This window comes from Bombina bombina, chromosome 7, assembly GCF_027579735.1.
Source record: "Bombina bombina isolate aBomBom1 chromosome 7, aBomBom1.pri, whole genome shotgun sequence".
Lineage (NCBI taxonomy): Eukaryota > Metazoa > Chordata > Amphibia > Anura > Bombinatoridae > Bombina > Bombina bombina.
In genome coordinates, this window is record NC_069505.1 from 525,189,178 (window position 1) to 525,204,006 (window position 14,829).

At 44.4% G+C, this 14,829-nt stretch overlaps 1 protein-coding gene across 3 annotated transcripts in view; it reads left to right on the forward strand.

Moving 5' to 3' along the window:
* Positions 1–14,829, forward strand: part of CCDC9 (coiled-coil domain containing 9) — a 453,629-nt gene that overhangs the window by 49,180 nt on the left and 389,620 nt on the right. For all 3 annotated transcript variants that reach the window (XM_053721824.1, XM_053721823.1, XM_053721825.1), the window contains exons 5-6: positions 6,701–7,309; positions 7,403–7,486. In XM_053721824.1, the coding sequence (XP_053577799.1) occupies positions 6,701–7,309; positions 7,403–7,486 (693 nt within the window). The remainder of the gene's footprint in view (positions 1–6,700; positions 7,310–7,402; positions 7,487–14,829) is intronic.

The window sequence follows — 14,829 nt, forward strand, 5'->3', positions numbered from 1 at the left end:
GTTTTCTATGATCTTAGCAGACGTAACTAAGATCCACTGGCTGTTCTCGCACATTCTGAGGAGTGAGGTAACTTCAGAAAAGGGGAATAGCATGCAGGGCTCCCCTGCAACAAATGAGGTATGTGCAGTAAATTATTTTTCTAAGCAATGGAATTGACTGAGAAAATACTGCTTATACCAATGTAATGTAAGTTCAGCCTTAAATGCAGTGGTAGCGACTGGTATTAGGCTGATGAGTGTGTGTACACTGAAGTATTTTTCTAGGGAATGGAATTTGACTCAGAAAATACTGTTAATACTGAAGTAATGTATGAGCCTTAACTGCAGTAACAGCGACTGGTAGCAGGCTTATTAATAACACTTCATAACTTTTAAAATGTATGTTCAAAACGTTTACTGGCATGTTAATCGTTTTTTTGTGAGGTACTTGGTGATAAAACTTATTGGGGCATGATTTTTACCACATGGCTAACTTTTGTTTCTGCATAGAAACAGTTAACTGAGCTTCCCCACTGTTGTCATATGAGTGGGAGGGGCCTATTTTAGCGCTTTTTTTGCGCAGTAAAATTTCAGTCACAATCTTCCTACTTCATCCTCCATGATCCAGGACGTCTCTAGAGAGCTCAGGGGTCTTCAAAATTCATTTTGAGGGAGGTAATCAGTCACAGCAGACCTGTGACAGTGTGTTTGACTGTGATAAAAACGTTAAATTATTAAATTGTTATCCGTTTTTGGGTATTAAGGGGTTAATCATCCATTTGCTGGTGGGTGCAATCCTTTGCTAACTTAATACATTTACTGTGAAAATTTGGTTGCTATAGCTAATTTGGTTCATTGTTATTTCAACTGTGACAGCTTTTTGTGCTTCTTAAAGGCACAGTAGCGTTTTTTTATATTGCTTGTAAATTTATTTGAAAAGTATTTTCCAAGCTTGCTAGTCTCATTGCTAGTCTGTTTAAACATGTCTGACACAGATGAATCTGTTTGTTCACTATGTATGAAGGCCAATGTGGAGCCCCATAGAAATTTGTGTACTAAATGCATTGATATAACTTTAAATAAAAGTCAGTCTTTACATGTAAAGAAATTATCACCAGACAACGAGGGGGAAGTTATGCCGACTAACTCTCCTCACGTGTCAGTACCCTCGCCTCCCGCTCAGGAGGTGCGTGATTTTGTGGCGCCAAGTACATCAGGGAGGCCCTTACAAATCACTTTGCAAGACATGGCTACTGTTATGACAGAAGTATTATCTAAATTGCCAGAATTAAGAGGCAAGCGTGATAGCTCTGGGTTAAGGACAGAGTGCGCTGATGATGTGAGAGCCATGTCCGATACTGCGTCACAATTTGCAGAACATGAAGACGGAGAGCTTCATTCTATGGGTGACGGATCTGATCCAGGCAGACTGGATTCAGAGATTTCTAATTTTAAATTTAAGCTTGAGAACCTCCGCATATTGCTAGGGGAGGTATTAGCGGCTCTGAATGATTGTAACACGGTTGCAATTCCAGAAAAATTATGTAGGTTGGATAGATACTATGCGGTACCGGTGTGTACTGACGTGTTTCCTATACCTAAAAGGCTTACAGAGATTATTAGCAAGGAGTGGGATAGACCCGGTGTGCCTTTTTCCCCTCCGCCCATATTTAGGAAAATGTTTCCTATAGACGCCACCACACGAGACTTATGGCAGACGGTCCCTAAGGTGGAGGGAGCAGTTTCTACTTTAGCTAAGCGTACCACTATCCCGGTGGAGGATAGTTGTGCCTTTTCAGATCCAATGGATACAAAATTAGAAGGTTACCTTAAGAAAATGTTTGTTCAACAAGGTTTTATCTTACAGCCCCTTGCATGCATTGCGCCTGTCACTGCTGCGGCGGCATTCTGGTTTGAGTCTCTGGAAGAGGCCATTCGCACAGCTCCATTGGATGAAATTATGAACAAGCTTAAAGCACTTAAGCTAGCTAACGCATTTGTTTCTGATGCCGTCGTACATTTAACCAAACTTACGGCTAAGAACTCCGGATTCGCCATCCAAGCGCGCAGAGCGCTATGGCTTAAATCCTGGTCAGCTGACGTGACTTCTAATTCTAAATTGCTTAATATTCCTTTCAAAGGGCAGACCTTATTCGGGCCCGGCTTGAAAGAAATTATCGCTGACATTACGGGAGGTAAGGGCCATGCTCTGCCTCAGGACAGGGCCAAATCAAAGGCCAAACAGTCTAATTTTCGTGCCTTTCGTAACCTCAAGGCAGGAGCAGCATCAACTTCCTCCGCTCCAAAACAGGAAGGAGCTGTTGCTCGTTACAGACAGGGCTGGAAAATTAACCAGTCCTGGAACAAGGGCAAGCAGGCCAGAAAACCTGCTGCTGCCCCTAAGACAGCATGAAGAGAGGGCCCCCTATCCGGAAACGGATCTAGTGGGGGGCAGACTTTCTCTCTTCGCCCAGGCTTGGGCAAGAGATGTCCAGGATCCCTGGGCATTGGAGATCATATCTCGGGGATATCTTCTGGACTTCAAAGCTTCTCCTCCACAAGGGAGATCTTATCTTTCAAGGTTATCAGCAAACCAAATAAAGAAAGAGGCGTTTCTACGCTGTGTACAAGACTTCTTACTAATGGGGGTGATCCACCCAGTTCCACGGACGGAACACGGGCAAGGATTCTATTCAAATCTGTTTGTGGTTCCCAAGAAAGAGGGAACCTTCAGACCAATCTTGGACTTAAAAATCCTAAACAAATTCCTAAGAGTTCCATCATTCAAAATGGAAACTATTCGAACCATCCTACCCATGATCCAAGAGGGTCAGTACATGACCACAGTGGACTTAAAGGATGCCTACCTTCACATACCGATTCACAAGGATCATTATCGGTACCTAAGATTTGCCTTCCTAGACAGGCATTACCAGTTTGTAGCTCTTCCCTTCGGGTTAGCTACGGCTCCAAGAATCTTTACAAAGGTTATGGGCTCACTTCTGGCGGTACTAAGACCGCGAGGCATACCAGTGGCTCCGTACCTAGACGACATTCTGATACAAGCGTCAAGTTTTCAAACTGCCAAGTCTCATACAGAGATAGTTCTGGCATTTCTGAGGTCGCATGGGTGGAAGGTGAACGTGGAAAAGAGTTCTCTATTACCACTCACAAGGGTTCCCTTCCTAGGGACTCTTATAGATTCTGTAGAGATGAAAATTTACCTGACGGAGGCCAGGTTATCAAAACTTCTAAATGCTTGCCGTGCCCTTCATTTCATTCCACACCCGTCAGTAGCTCAGTGCATGGAAGTAATCGGCTTAATGGTAGCGGCAATGGACATAGTACCATTTGCGCGCCTGCATCTCAGACCGCTGCAATTGTGCATGCTAAGTCAGTGGAATGGGGATTACTCAGATTTGTCCCCTCTACTAAATCTGGATCAAGAGACCAGAGATTCTCTTCTATGGTGGCTTTCTCGGCCCCACCTGTCCAAGGGGATGACCTTTCGCAGGCCAGATTGGACGATTGTAACAACAGACGCCAGCCTTCTAGGTTGGGGCGCAGTCTGGAATTCCCTGAAGGCTCAGGGATCATGGACTCAGGAGGAGAAACTCCTCCCAAGCAATATTCAATGCTCTTCTAGCTTGGCCTCAGTTAGCAACTCAGAGGTTCATCAGATTTCAGTCGGACAACATCACGACTGTGGCTTACATCAACCATCAAGGGTGAACCAGGAGTTCCCTAGCGATGTTGGAAGTCTCAAAGATAATTCGCTGGGCAGAGTCTCACTCTTGCCACCTGTCAGCGATCTACATCCCAAGGCGTGGAGAACTGGGAGGCGGATTTTCTCAGTCGCCAGACTTTTCATCCGGGGGAGTGGGAACTTCATCCGGAGGTCTTCGCCCAACTGATTTATCGTTGGGGCAAACCAGATCTGGATCTCATGGCGTCTCGCCAGAACGCCAAGCTTCCTTGTTACGGATCCAGGTCCAGGGACCCGGGAGCGGTGCTGATAGATGCTCTGACAGCCCCTTGGGTCTTCAACATGGCTTATGTGTTTCCACCATTTCCGATGCTTCCTCGACTGATTGCCAAGATCAAACAGGAGAGAGCATCAGTGATTCTGATTCAGGACCTGGTATGCAGACCTAGTGGACATGTCGTCCTGTCCACCATGGTCTCTGCCTCTGAGGCAGGACCTTCTAATTCAGGGTCCTTTCAACCATCCAAATCTAATTTCTCTAAGGCTGACTGCATGGAGAGTGAACGCTTGATTCTATCAAAGCGTGGCTTCTCGGAGTCGGTTATTGATACCTTAATACAGGCTAGGAAACCTGTTACCAGAAGAATTTACCTTAAGATATGGCGTAAATATTTATATTGGTGCGAATCCAAGAGTTACTCATGGAGTAAGGTTATCATTCCTAGGATATTGTCTTTTCTACAAGAGGGTTTAGAAAAGGGCTTATCCGCTAGTTCGTTAAAGGGACAGATTTCAGCTCTGTCTATTCTTCTACACAAGCGTCTGGCAGAAGTTCCAGACGTTCAGGCTTTTTGTCAGGCTTTGGCTAGGATTAAGCCTGTGTTTAAGACTGTTGCTCCGCCGTGAAGCTTAAACTTATTTCTTAACGTTCTGCAAGGCGTTCCATTTGAACCCCTTCATTCCATTGATATCAAGCTGTTATCTTGGAAATTTCTGTTTTTGATGGCTATTTCCTCGGCTCGAAGAGTCTCTGAGTTATCTGCCTTACATTGTGATTCTCCTTATCTGATTTTTCATTCAGACAAGGTAGTTCTGCGTACTAAACCTGGGTTCTTACCTAAGGTAGTTTCTAACAGGAATATCAATCAAGAGATTGTTGTTCCATCGTTGTGTCCTAACCCTTCTTCAAAGAAGGAACGACTTTTACATAATCTGGACGTAATAATAATCTGGACCTGAAAGAATTACAGCTCATTCTACTAGAGCTGTGACTTCCACCTGGGCCTTTAAAAATGAGGCCTCTGTTGAACAGATTTGCAAGGCTGCAACTTGGTCTTCACTTTTTTTACAAATTTGACACTTTTGCTTCTTCGGAGGCTATTTTTGGGAGAAAGGTACTTCAGGCAGTGGTTCCCTCCGTTTAAAGCTCCTGCCTTGTCCCTCCCTTCATCCGTGTACTTTAGCTTTGGTATTGGTATCCCATAAGTAATGGATGACCCGTGGACTGACTACACTTAACAAGAGAAAACATAATTTATGCTTACCTGATAAATTTATTTCTCTTGTAGTGTAGTCAGTCCACGGACCGCCCTGTCTTTTAAGGCAGTTCTAAATTTTAATTAAACTCCAGTCACCACTGCACCCTATAGTTTCTCCTTTCTTGTCTTGTTTCGGTCGAATGACTGGATGACATGTGAGGGGAGGAGCTATATAGCAGCTCTGCTTGGGTGATCCTCTTGCAACTTCCTGTTGGGGAAGAGATATAATCCCATAAGTAATGGATGACCCGTGGACTGACTACACTACAAGAGAAATAAATTTATCAGGTAAGCATAAATTATGTTTTTTTCCCTTTTTTGTATTTGCTCTCGCTCCCCCCTGCTTTCCTTTGCTCTTTCACCTCTCCATTCTCTCACTCTTTCAATTTTTGCAACCTCTTTCACTTTTGCATACTTGTTCTCACCCCCCCTTGCTCTCACCTCTCCATGCTCTCGCTTTCCCTTTTTGCAACCTCTTTCCCTTGCGCTCTTTCACCTCTCCACGCTCTCGCTCTTTCTCTTTTTGCAACCTTGCTTTCCCTTGCTCTCTTTCACCTCTCCATGCTCTCGCTCTTTCCCTTTTTGCAACCTCTTTCCCTTTTGCATACTTGTTCTCACCCCCCCTTGCTCTCTTTCACCTCTCCATTCTCTCGCTCTCTTCCCCTTTTTGCAACCTTGCTTTCCCTTGCTCTCTTTCACCTCTCCACGCTCATGCTCTTTCCCTCTCTTGCAACCTCGCTTTCCCTTTTTTGCAACCTCGCTTTCCCTTGCTCTCTTTCACCTCTCCACGCTCTCGCTCTTTCCCTTTTTGCAACCTTGCTTTCCCTTGATCTTTCACCTCTCCACGCTCTTTCCCTTTTTGCAACCTCTTTCCCTTTTGCATACTTGTTCTCACTCCCCCCTTGCTCACTCTCACCTCTCCATGCTCTCGCTCTTTCCCTTTTTGCAACCTCTTTCCCTTTTGCATACTTGTTCTCGCCCCCCTCTGTTTTCCCTTGCTCTCTGTCACCTCTCCACGCATTCTTTCCCTTTTTGCAACCTCGCTTTTCCTTGCACTTTCATCTCTCCACGCTCTCTCTCTTTCTTCTTTTGCAACCTTGTTCTTGCTTCCCCTCCTCTGTTTTCCCTTGCTCTCTTTCAGCCCTCCACGCTCTCGCTTTTTCCCTTTTTGCAACCTTGTTCCCTTTTGCATACTTGCTCTCACTCCTCCCCTTTGCTTTTCCTTGCTCTCCTTTACCTCTCCACGCTCTCGCTTTTTCCCTTTTTGCAAACGCTTTACCTTTTGCATACTTGATCTTGCTTACCTTGCCCTCTCTTCCCTTGTGAAAATCACACTACTGCCATAGGAGCGGATTACTAACCCTGCATAAATTGTTATTGCAGCAAATAAAAAAAAAAAAAAATTAATTGAAAACACAAGAAATAGATAAGATGCAAATGACTTATTTATTATTATTTTTTTAAACTTTTGTTCCAGGAAAAGTGGGTTGCAACTGAAAGAAAATCTCCTAGATCTTCCCACCCGATAAGCAACATTGAAACAACACCAAAAAGTCCAACTCGGAGGGGCAGTGGTAGGACAAGAACATTTTCAGGAGGGAGGTCACTCCAGAAGGAAGGGTCGGGGGATGAAGAAAGAGTCTACCAATCAGAGAGACCAACGAGAGGCCGCAGGAGCCACGGAACTGACCAACCGTTTATGGGAGATGAGGACCAACATCATCCAGAACGTCCAATGCGTAGCAGGAGGAGCCTAGGTATGGATTCAAGGAGACCAGCAAGAGGAGCAGTAGATGCGTCCACTCCAGAAAGATGGGCGTCTTACACCAGAGGTGGCGGAAGAGGAGGTGGGACACCCGGAAGAGGAGGTGGGACACCCGGAAGAGGGGGTGGGACACCCGGAAGAGGGGATGGGACACCCGGAAGAGGGGATGGGACACCCGGAAGAGGGGATGGGACACCCGGAAGAGGAGGTGGGACACCCGGAAGAGGAGGTGGGACACCCGGAAGAGGAGGTGGGACACCCGGCAGAGAAGGACCTGGGGGTGGAGTAGACGGTACTCCAGGACCTGACAGGAAAATCAAGGTTTTAAATAAGCATTGGATTAATTAATGTTATCTCTACTATGTTTCCGGCATTTCTCATTAGATTTTTAATTCCCATCATTTTCTTCTTTAGGAATGGGAAGAAAAAAGGAAGATAAACATTGAGAAAATGAATGAAGAAATGGAAAAAATTGCAGAATATGAACGGAGTCAAAGAGTGAGTATTCTCTTAAAATCTTTCCTCATCCCCCCCCATTATTGTGCCAAAAATAACCCTCTCAGTGTAGGTTTTTTTGGGTGGGTTTCATATCCCTTGAAATAGTATTTCCTTCCTAATACAGGGAGAGTCCACAGCTGCATTTCATACTTGTGGGAAATACTGAACCTGGCCACCAGGAGGAGGCAAAGACACCCCAATCAAAGGCTTAAATACCTCCCCCACTTCCCTTTTCCCTCAGTCATTTTGTTGTCTTTCGTCACATAGATTCTGGTAAGAGTTTTATTTTTACACATATGTTAACGCTAAAAGACAGGGTCACAGTGTGACACCTTTTATCTTTATGGAATCAAGGGTTAATATCTCCTGAGGTGGATTATTGAACAGTGGGGTGTTGCTCATATTTGTTTGTGATTTATGCTGCTTTTTATGTGTGAGATGTTTTGGGCTCATAGGCTGATATGAAACGACAGGTTACTCTCTTACTTTGAGAGCTACGCAGTTTTATTAAGCTTGGCGGGCTTTTCCTTTAGCAGGGGCTGTCCTGCATTACTCACTGTGTGACCGGGAGTGGTCACAGTTTCCATTTCCTATTCCTGACCGAGTGACTAAAGAGAGAAGCGAGTTTTCTCTATACTGTCTGGGTCACAGGAGGTGGTGAGTGCCCCAGTCATTGGGGTATAGGTGCCAGTTGTTTTTTTCTTTGATTATAAATAAGGTTACCTAGTTATGGAGGATTCTGATTTCTCTTGTAAGGTGTATCCAGTCCACGGATCATCCATTACTTGTGGGATATTCTCATTCCCAACAGGAAGTTGCAAGAGGACACCCACAGCAGAGCTGTTATATAGCTCCTCCCCTAACTGCCATACCCAGTCATTCTCTTGCAACTCTCAACACGCATGGAGGTAGTAAGAGAGAGTGGTGAAATATAGTTAGTTTTTTATCTTCAATCAAAAGTTTGTTATTTTAAATGGTACCGGAGTTGTACTATTTTATCCCAGGCAGTAAATAGAAGAAGAATCTGCCTGAGTTTTCTATGATCTTAGCAGGTTGTAACTAAGATCCATTGCTGTTCTCACATATGTCTGAGGAGAGAGGTAACTTCAGCGGGAGAATGGCGTGCAGGTTACTCTGCTATGAGGTATGTGCAGTTACAATTTTTTCTAGAAATGGAAAATGCTAGAAAATGCTGCTGATACCGGATTAATGTAAGTTAAGCCTGAATACAGTGATTTAATAGCGACTGGTATCATGCTTACTCTCAGGGGTAATACCCTTATAAAATTGCAATATAAAACGTTTGCTTGCATGTTTAATAGTTTTTATATATGCTTTGGTGATAAAACTTTATTGGGGCCTAGTTTTTTCCACATGGCTGGCTTTATTTTTGCCTAGAAACAGTTTCCTGAGGCTTTCCACTGTTGTAGTATAAAAGTTACAGTTGTTGCAGTTAAAATTTCAAACTGTGACATCCAGCTTCCCTCAGGATTCCCCTGTATGCTATAGGACATCTCTAAAGGGCTCAAAGGCTTTCCAAAGTTGTTTATTGGGGAAGGTAGGGCCACAGCAGGCTGTGGCAGTTTGTTGTGTCTGTTAAAAAACGTCTATCGTTTTTTTGATCCGTTTTTTGAATTAAGGGGTTAATCATCCATTTGCAACTGTAAAAATTTCGTTTGATTTACTGCCTTTTTTCACTGTTTTTCAAATTTTGACAAAATTTGTTTCTCTTAAAGGCACAGTACCATTTTTTATATTTGCTTGTTAACTTGATTTAAAGTGTTTTCCAATCTTGCTAGTCTCATTGCTAGTCTGTACAAACATGTCTGACATAGAGGAAACTCCTTGTTCATTATGTTTAAAAGCCATGGTGGAACCCCCTCTTAGAATGTGTACCAAATGTACTGATTTCACTTTAAGCAATAAAGATCATATTCTGTCTTTAAAAAAATTTATCACCAGAGGAATTTGACGAGGGGAAAGTTATGCCGACTAACTCTCCCCACGTTTCAGATCCTTTGACTCCCGCTCAAGGGACTCCCGCTCAAATGGCGCCAAGTACATCTAGGGCGCCCATAGCGATTACTTTACAAGACATGGCGGCAGTCATGGATAATACACTGTCAGCGGTATTAGCCAGACTACCTGAATTTAGAGGTAAGCGAGATAGCTCTGGGGTTAGACGAAATGCAGAGCATACTGACGCTTTAAGAACCATGTCTGATACTGCCTCACAATATGCAGAAGCTGAGGAAGGAGAGCTTCAGTCTGTGGGTGATGTTTCTGACTCAGGAAAGATGGTGCAACCTGATTCTAATATTTCTACATTTAAATTTAAGCTTGAACACCTCCGCGTATTGCTCAGGGAGCCTTTAGCTGCTCTGGATGACTGTGATACAATTACAGTGCCAGAGAAATTGTGTAGACTGGATAAATACTATGCAGTGCCGGTGTGTACTGATGTTTTTCCAATACCTAAAAGGTTTACAGAAATTATTAATAAGGAATGGGATAGACCAGGTGTGACGTTCTCTTCCCCTCCTATTTTTAGAAAAATGTTTCCAATAGACGCCACCACACGGGACTTATGGCAGACAGTCCCTAAGGTGGAGGGAGCAGTTTCTACTTTAGCAAAGCGTACTTCTATCCCTGTCGAGGACAGTTGTGCTTTTTTAGATCCAATGGATAAAAAATTAGAAGGTTACCTTAAGAAAATGTTTATTCAATAAGGTTTTATCCTACAGCCCCTTGCATGCATTGCTCCTGTCACTGCTGCTGCGGCGTTCTGGTTTGAGTCTCTGGAAGAGGCTCTACAGGTAGCGACTCCATTGGATGACATACTTGGCAAGCTTAGAGCACTTAAGCTAGCCAATTCCTTTGTTTTCTGATGCCGTTGTTCATTTGACTAAACTAACGGCTAAGAATTCTGGTTTTGCTATACAGGCGCGCAGGGCGCTATGGCTTAAATCATGGTCAGCTGATGTGACTTCAAAATCTAAGCTGCTTAACATTCCCTTCAAGGGGCAGACCCTATTCGGGCCGGGTTTGAAGGAGATTATTGCTGATATCACTGGAGGAAAAGGTCATTCCCTTCCTCAGGACAGGGCCAAATCAAGGGCCAAACAGTCTAATTTTCGTGCCTTTCGAAACTTCAAGGCAAGTGCGGCATCAACTTCCTCTAATGCAAACAAGAGGGAACTTTACTCAGTCCAAGACGGTCTGGAGACCAAACCAGACCTGGGTCAAAGGTAAGCAGGCCAAAAAGCCTGCTGCTGCCTCTAAGACAGCATGAAGGAACGGCCCCCTATCCGGTAACGGATCTAGTAGGGGGCAGACTTTCGCTCTTCGTCCAGGCGTGGGCAAGAGATGTCCAGGATCCCTGGGTGTTGGAAATTATATCCCAGGGATATCTTCTGGACTTCAAAGCTTCCCCCCCAAAAGGGAGATTTCACCTTTCACAATTATCTGCAAACCAGATAAAGAGAGAGGCATTCTTACACTGTGTACGAGACCTCCTAGTTATGGGAGTGATCCATCCAGTTCCAAAGGAGGGACAGGGTTTTTACTCAAATCTGTTTGTGGTTCCCAAAAAAGAGGGAACCTTCAGACCAATTTTGGATCTAAAGATCTTAAACAAATTCCTCAAAGTTCCGTCGTTCAAGATGGAAACTATTCGTACCATCCTACCTATGATCCAGGAGGGTCAATATATTACTACAGTGGATCTAAAGGATGCTTATCTTCACATTCCGATACACAAAGATCATCATCGGTTTCTCATGTTTGCCTTTCTAGACAGGCATTACCAGTTTGTAGCTCTTCCCTTTGGATTAGCTACAGCCCCAAGAATCTTTACGAAGGTTCTAGGGTCGCTTCTGGCGGTCCTAAGGTCGCAGGGCATAGCAGTGGCCCCTTATTTAGACGACATCCTGATACAGGCGTCAAACTTCCAAATTGCCAAGTCTCATACGGACGTAGTACTGGCATTTCTGAGATCGCATGGGTGGAAAGTGAACGAGGAAAAGAGTTCTCTATCCCTTCTCACAAGAGTTTCCTTCCTAGGGACTCTGATAGATTCTGTAGAAATGAAAATTCACCTGACGGAGTCCAGGTTATCAAAGCTTCTAAATTCCTGCCGTGTTCTTCAATCCATTCCGCGCCCTTCGGTGGCTCAGTGCATGGAAGTAATCGGCTTAATGGTAGCGGCAATGGACATAGTGCCGTTTGCACGCCTACATCTCAGACCGCTGCAACTATGCATGCTCAGTCAGTGGAACGGGGATTACACAGATTTGTCCCCTCTACTAAATCTGGATCAAGAGACCAGGGATTCTCTTCTCTGGTGGCTATCTCGGGTCCATCTGTCCAAAGGTATGACCTTTCACAGGCCAGATTGGACAATTTTAACGACAGATGCTAGCCTTCTAGGCTGGGGTGCAGTCTGGAACTCCCTGAAGGCTCAGGGATCGTGGACTCAGGAGGAGACACTCCTTCCAATAAATATTCTGGAAGAGCGATATTCAATGCTCTTCAGGCTTGGCCTCAGTTAGCAACTCTGAGGTACATCAGATTTCAGTCGGACAACTTTACGACTGTGGCTTACATCAACCATCAAGGGGGAACAAGAAGTTCCCTAGCGATGTTAGAAGTCTCAAAGATAATTCGCTGGGCAGAGACTCACTCTTGCCACCTATCAGCTATCCATATCCCAGGTGTAGAGAACTGGGAGGCGGATTTTTTAAGTCGTCAGACTTTTCATCCGGGAGAGTGGGAACTCCATCCGGAGGTGTTTGCACAATTGATTCATTGTTGGGGCAAACCAGAACTGGATCTCATGGCGTCTCGCTAAAACGCCAAGCTTCCTTGTTACGGATCCAGGTCCAGGGATCCCAAGGCGATGCTAATAGATGCTCTAGCAGCGCCCTGGTCTTTCAACCTGGCTTATGTGTTTCCACCGTTTCCTCTGCTCCCTCGACTGATTGCCAAGGTCAAGCAGGAGAGAGCATCAGTGATTTTGATAGCGCCTGCGTGGCCACGCAGGACCTGGTATGCAGATCTGGTGGACATGTCATCCTTTCCACCATGGACTCTGCCTCTGAGACAGGACCTTCTACTTTAGGGTCCTTTCAACCATCCAAATCTAATTTCTCTGAGACTGACTGCATGGAGATTGAACGCTTGATTTTATCAAAGCGTGGCTTCTCTGAGTCAGTCATTGATACCTTAATACAGGCACGAAAGCCTGTCACCAGGAAAATTTACCATAAAATATGGCGTACATATCTTTATTGGTGTGAATCCAAGGGTTAGGATTCCCAGGATATTATCTTTTCTCCAAGATGGTTTGGAAAAAGGATTGTCAGCTAGTAACTTAAAAGGACAGATTTCTGCTCTGTCTATTCTTTTGCACAAGCGTCTGGCAGATGTTCCAGACATTCAGGCATTTTGTCAGGCTTTGGTTAAAATGAAGCCTGTGTTTAAACCTGTTGCTCCCCCATGGAGCTTAAATTTGGTTCTTAAGGTGCTTCAAAGAGTTCCATTTGAACCTCTTCATTCCATAGATATCAAACTTTTATCTTGGAAAGTTCTGTTTTTGGTAGCTATTTCCTCGGCTCGTATAGTCTCCGAGTTATCTGCTTTACAATGTGATTCTCCTTATCTGATCTTCCATACGGATAAGGTAGTCCTGCGTACCAAACCTGGGTTTTTACCTAAGGTGGTATCTAACAAGAATATCAGTCAAGCTACTAAAGATTTTTGTCAAACATCTGCTTTGTTTGTTGTCTACTCTGGACAGAGGAGAGGTCAAAAGGCTTCGGGAACCTCTCTTTCTTTTTGGCTAAGAAGCATAATCTGCTTAGCCTATGAGACTGCTGGCCAGCAGCCTCCTGAAAGGATTACAGCTCATTCTACTAGAGCTGTGGCTTCCACTTGGGCCTTTAAAAATGAGGCTTCTGTTGAACAGATTTGCAAGGCGGCAACTTGGTCTTCGCTTCATACTTTTTCAAAATTCTACAAATTTGATACTTTTGCTTCTTCGGAGGCTATTTTTGGGAGAAAGGTTTTACAGGCAGTGGTACCTTCCGTTTAACTACCTGCCTTGTCCCTCCCTTCATCCGTGTACTTTAGCTTTGGTATTGGTATCCCACAAGTAATGGATGATCCGTGGACTGGATACACCTTACAAGAGAAAACACAATTTATGCTTACCTAATAAATTTATTTCTCTTGTGGTGTATCCAGTCCACGGCCCGCCCTGTCATTTTAAGGCAGGTCATTTTTTCATTTAAACTACAGCCACCACTGCACCCTATGATTTCTCCTTTCTCTGCGTGTTTTCGGTCGAATGACTGGATATGGCAGTTAGGGGAGGAGCTATATAACAGCTCTGCTGTGTGTGTCCTCTTGCAACTTCCTGTTGGGAAGGAGAATATCCCACAAGTAATGGATGATCCGTGGACTGGATACACCACAAGAGAAATAAATTTATCAGGTAAGCATAAATAGTGTTTTTTTTTTTGGTTTTTTTTTAAGTGGGTGATCCCTCAAGACAGAATTCGATACCTGTGTATATTGTGAGGAGGCCCGGGTAGTCCAGCCCTCTCATTTATGTTCCATATGCCGCAGCAAGGTGTTTTCATCAACCAATGTTGAGATGTTGGATGCTGCTGAGCCTTCCACCTCTGAGGACTCTTCGTCCTGTGAGGTGTTTCCCCTACATTCCTACACATGCAGCTTCCCCTTGCACCACTAATCCTCCACCTGCAGGGGGCCTTTTTCCACCTGACGTTACTGCGCAGCTCCGTATGGCATGTCTGTGGCCTTGGCCGCTTTGCCTCGTACTGCTACGTGTAAACGAAGGGTTAATCCATGCACTCCTGCCCAGGGAGCATAATGTAAATTGACGGTTGTATCCGATGAGTCATCTGAGGATCCGGTTCTCTCTGAGGCTTCAGAGCACGGACCTTCTGGGTCGGAGCCTGCTGCTTCTATTCCTCCGGCAGAGGAGGATTTCACTTTTAGATTTAGAGTAGCACGCCTGCGCTTGCAAAGAGAAGTTTTGGCGATATTAGAGATCTGCCAGTTTAATCTCCGAGCCCTAAATCAGATGGCGAATTTGATTAAGGCAGGAAAGGATGGAGATCCTCTTCCCTTTTGCCTGTTTCCTTTTTAAGATTCCCAGTTCCGGGTTCTATAGGGGGGTTATTTTCGTTGCACATCCCAACTTGGCTAACACTTTTTGTGCACTTGCCTATTGTTTTACTATTCCGTTTTAGGATAGTTTATTCTTAGAGCTCTTGGTTATAAGTGGAAACTCTTTTTTTATGAAGATTTTTTTATCA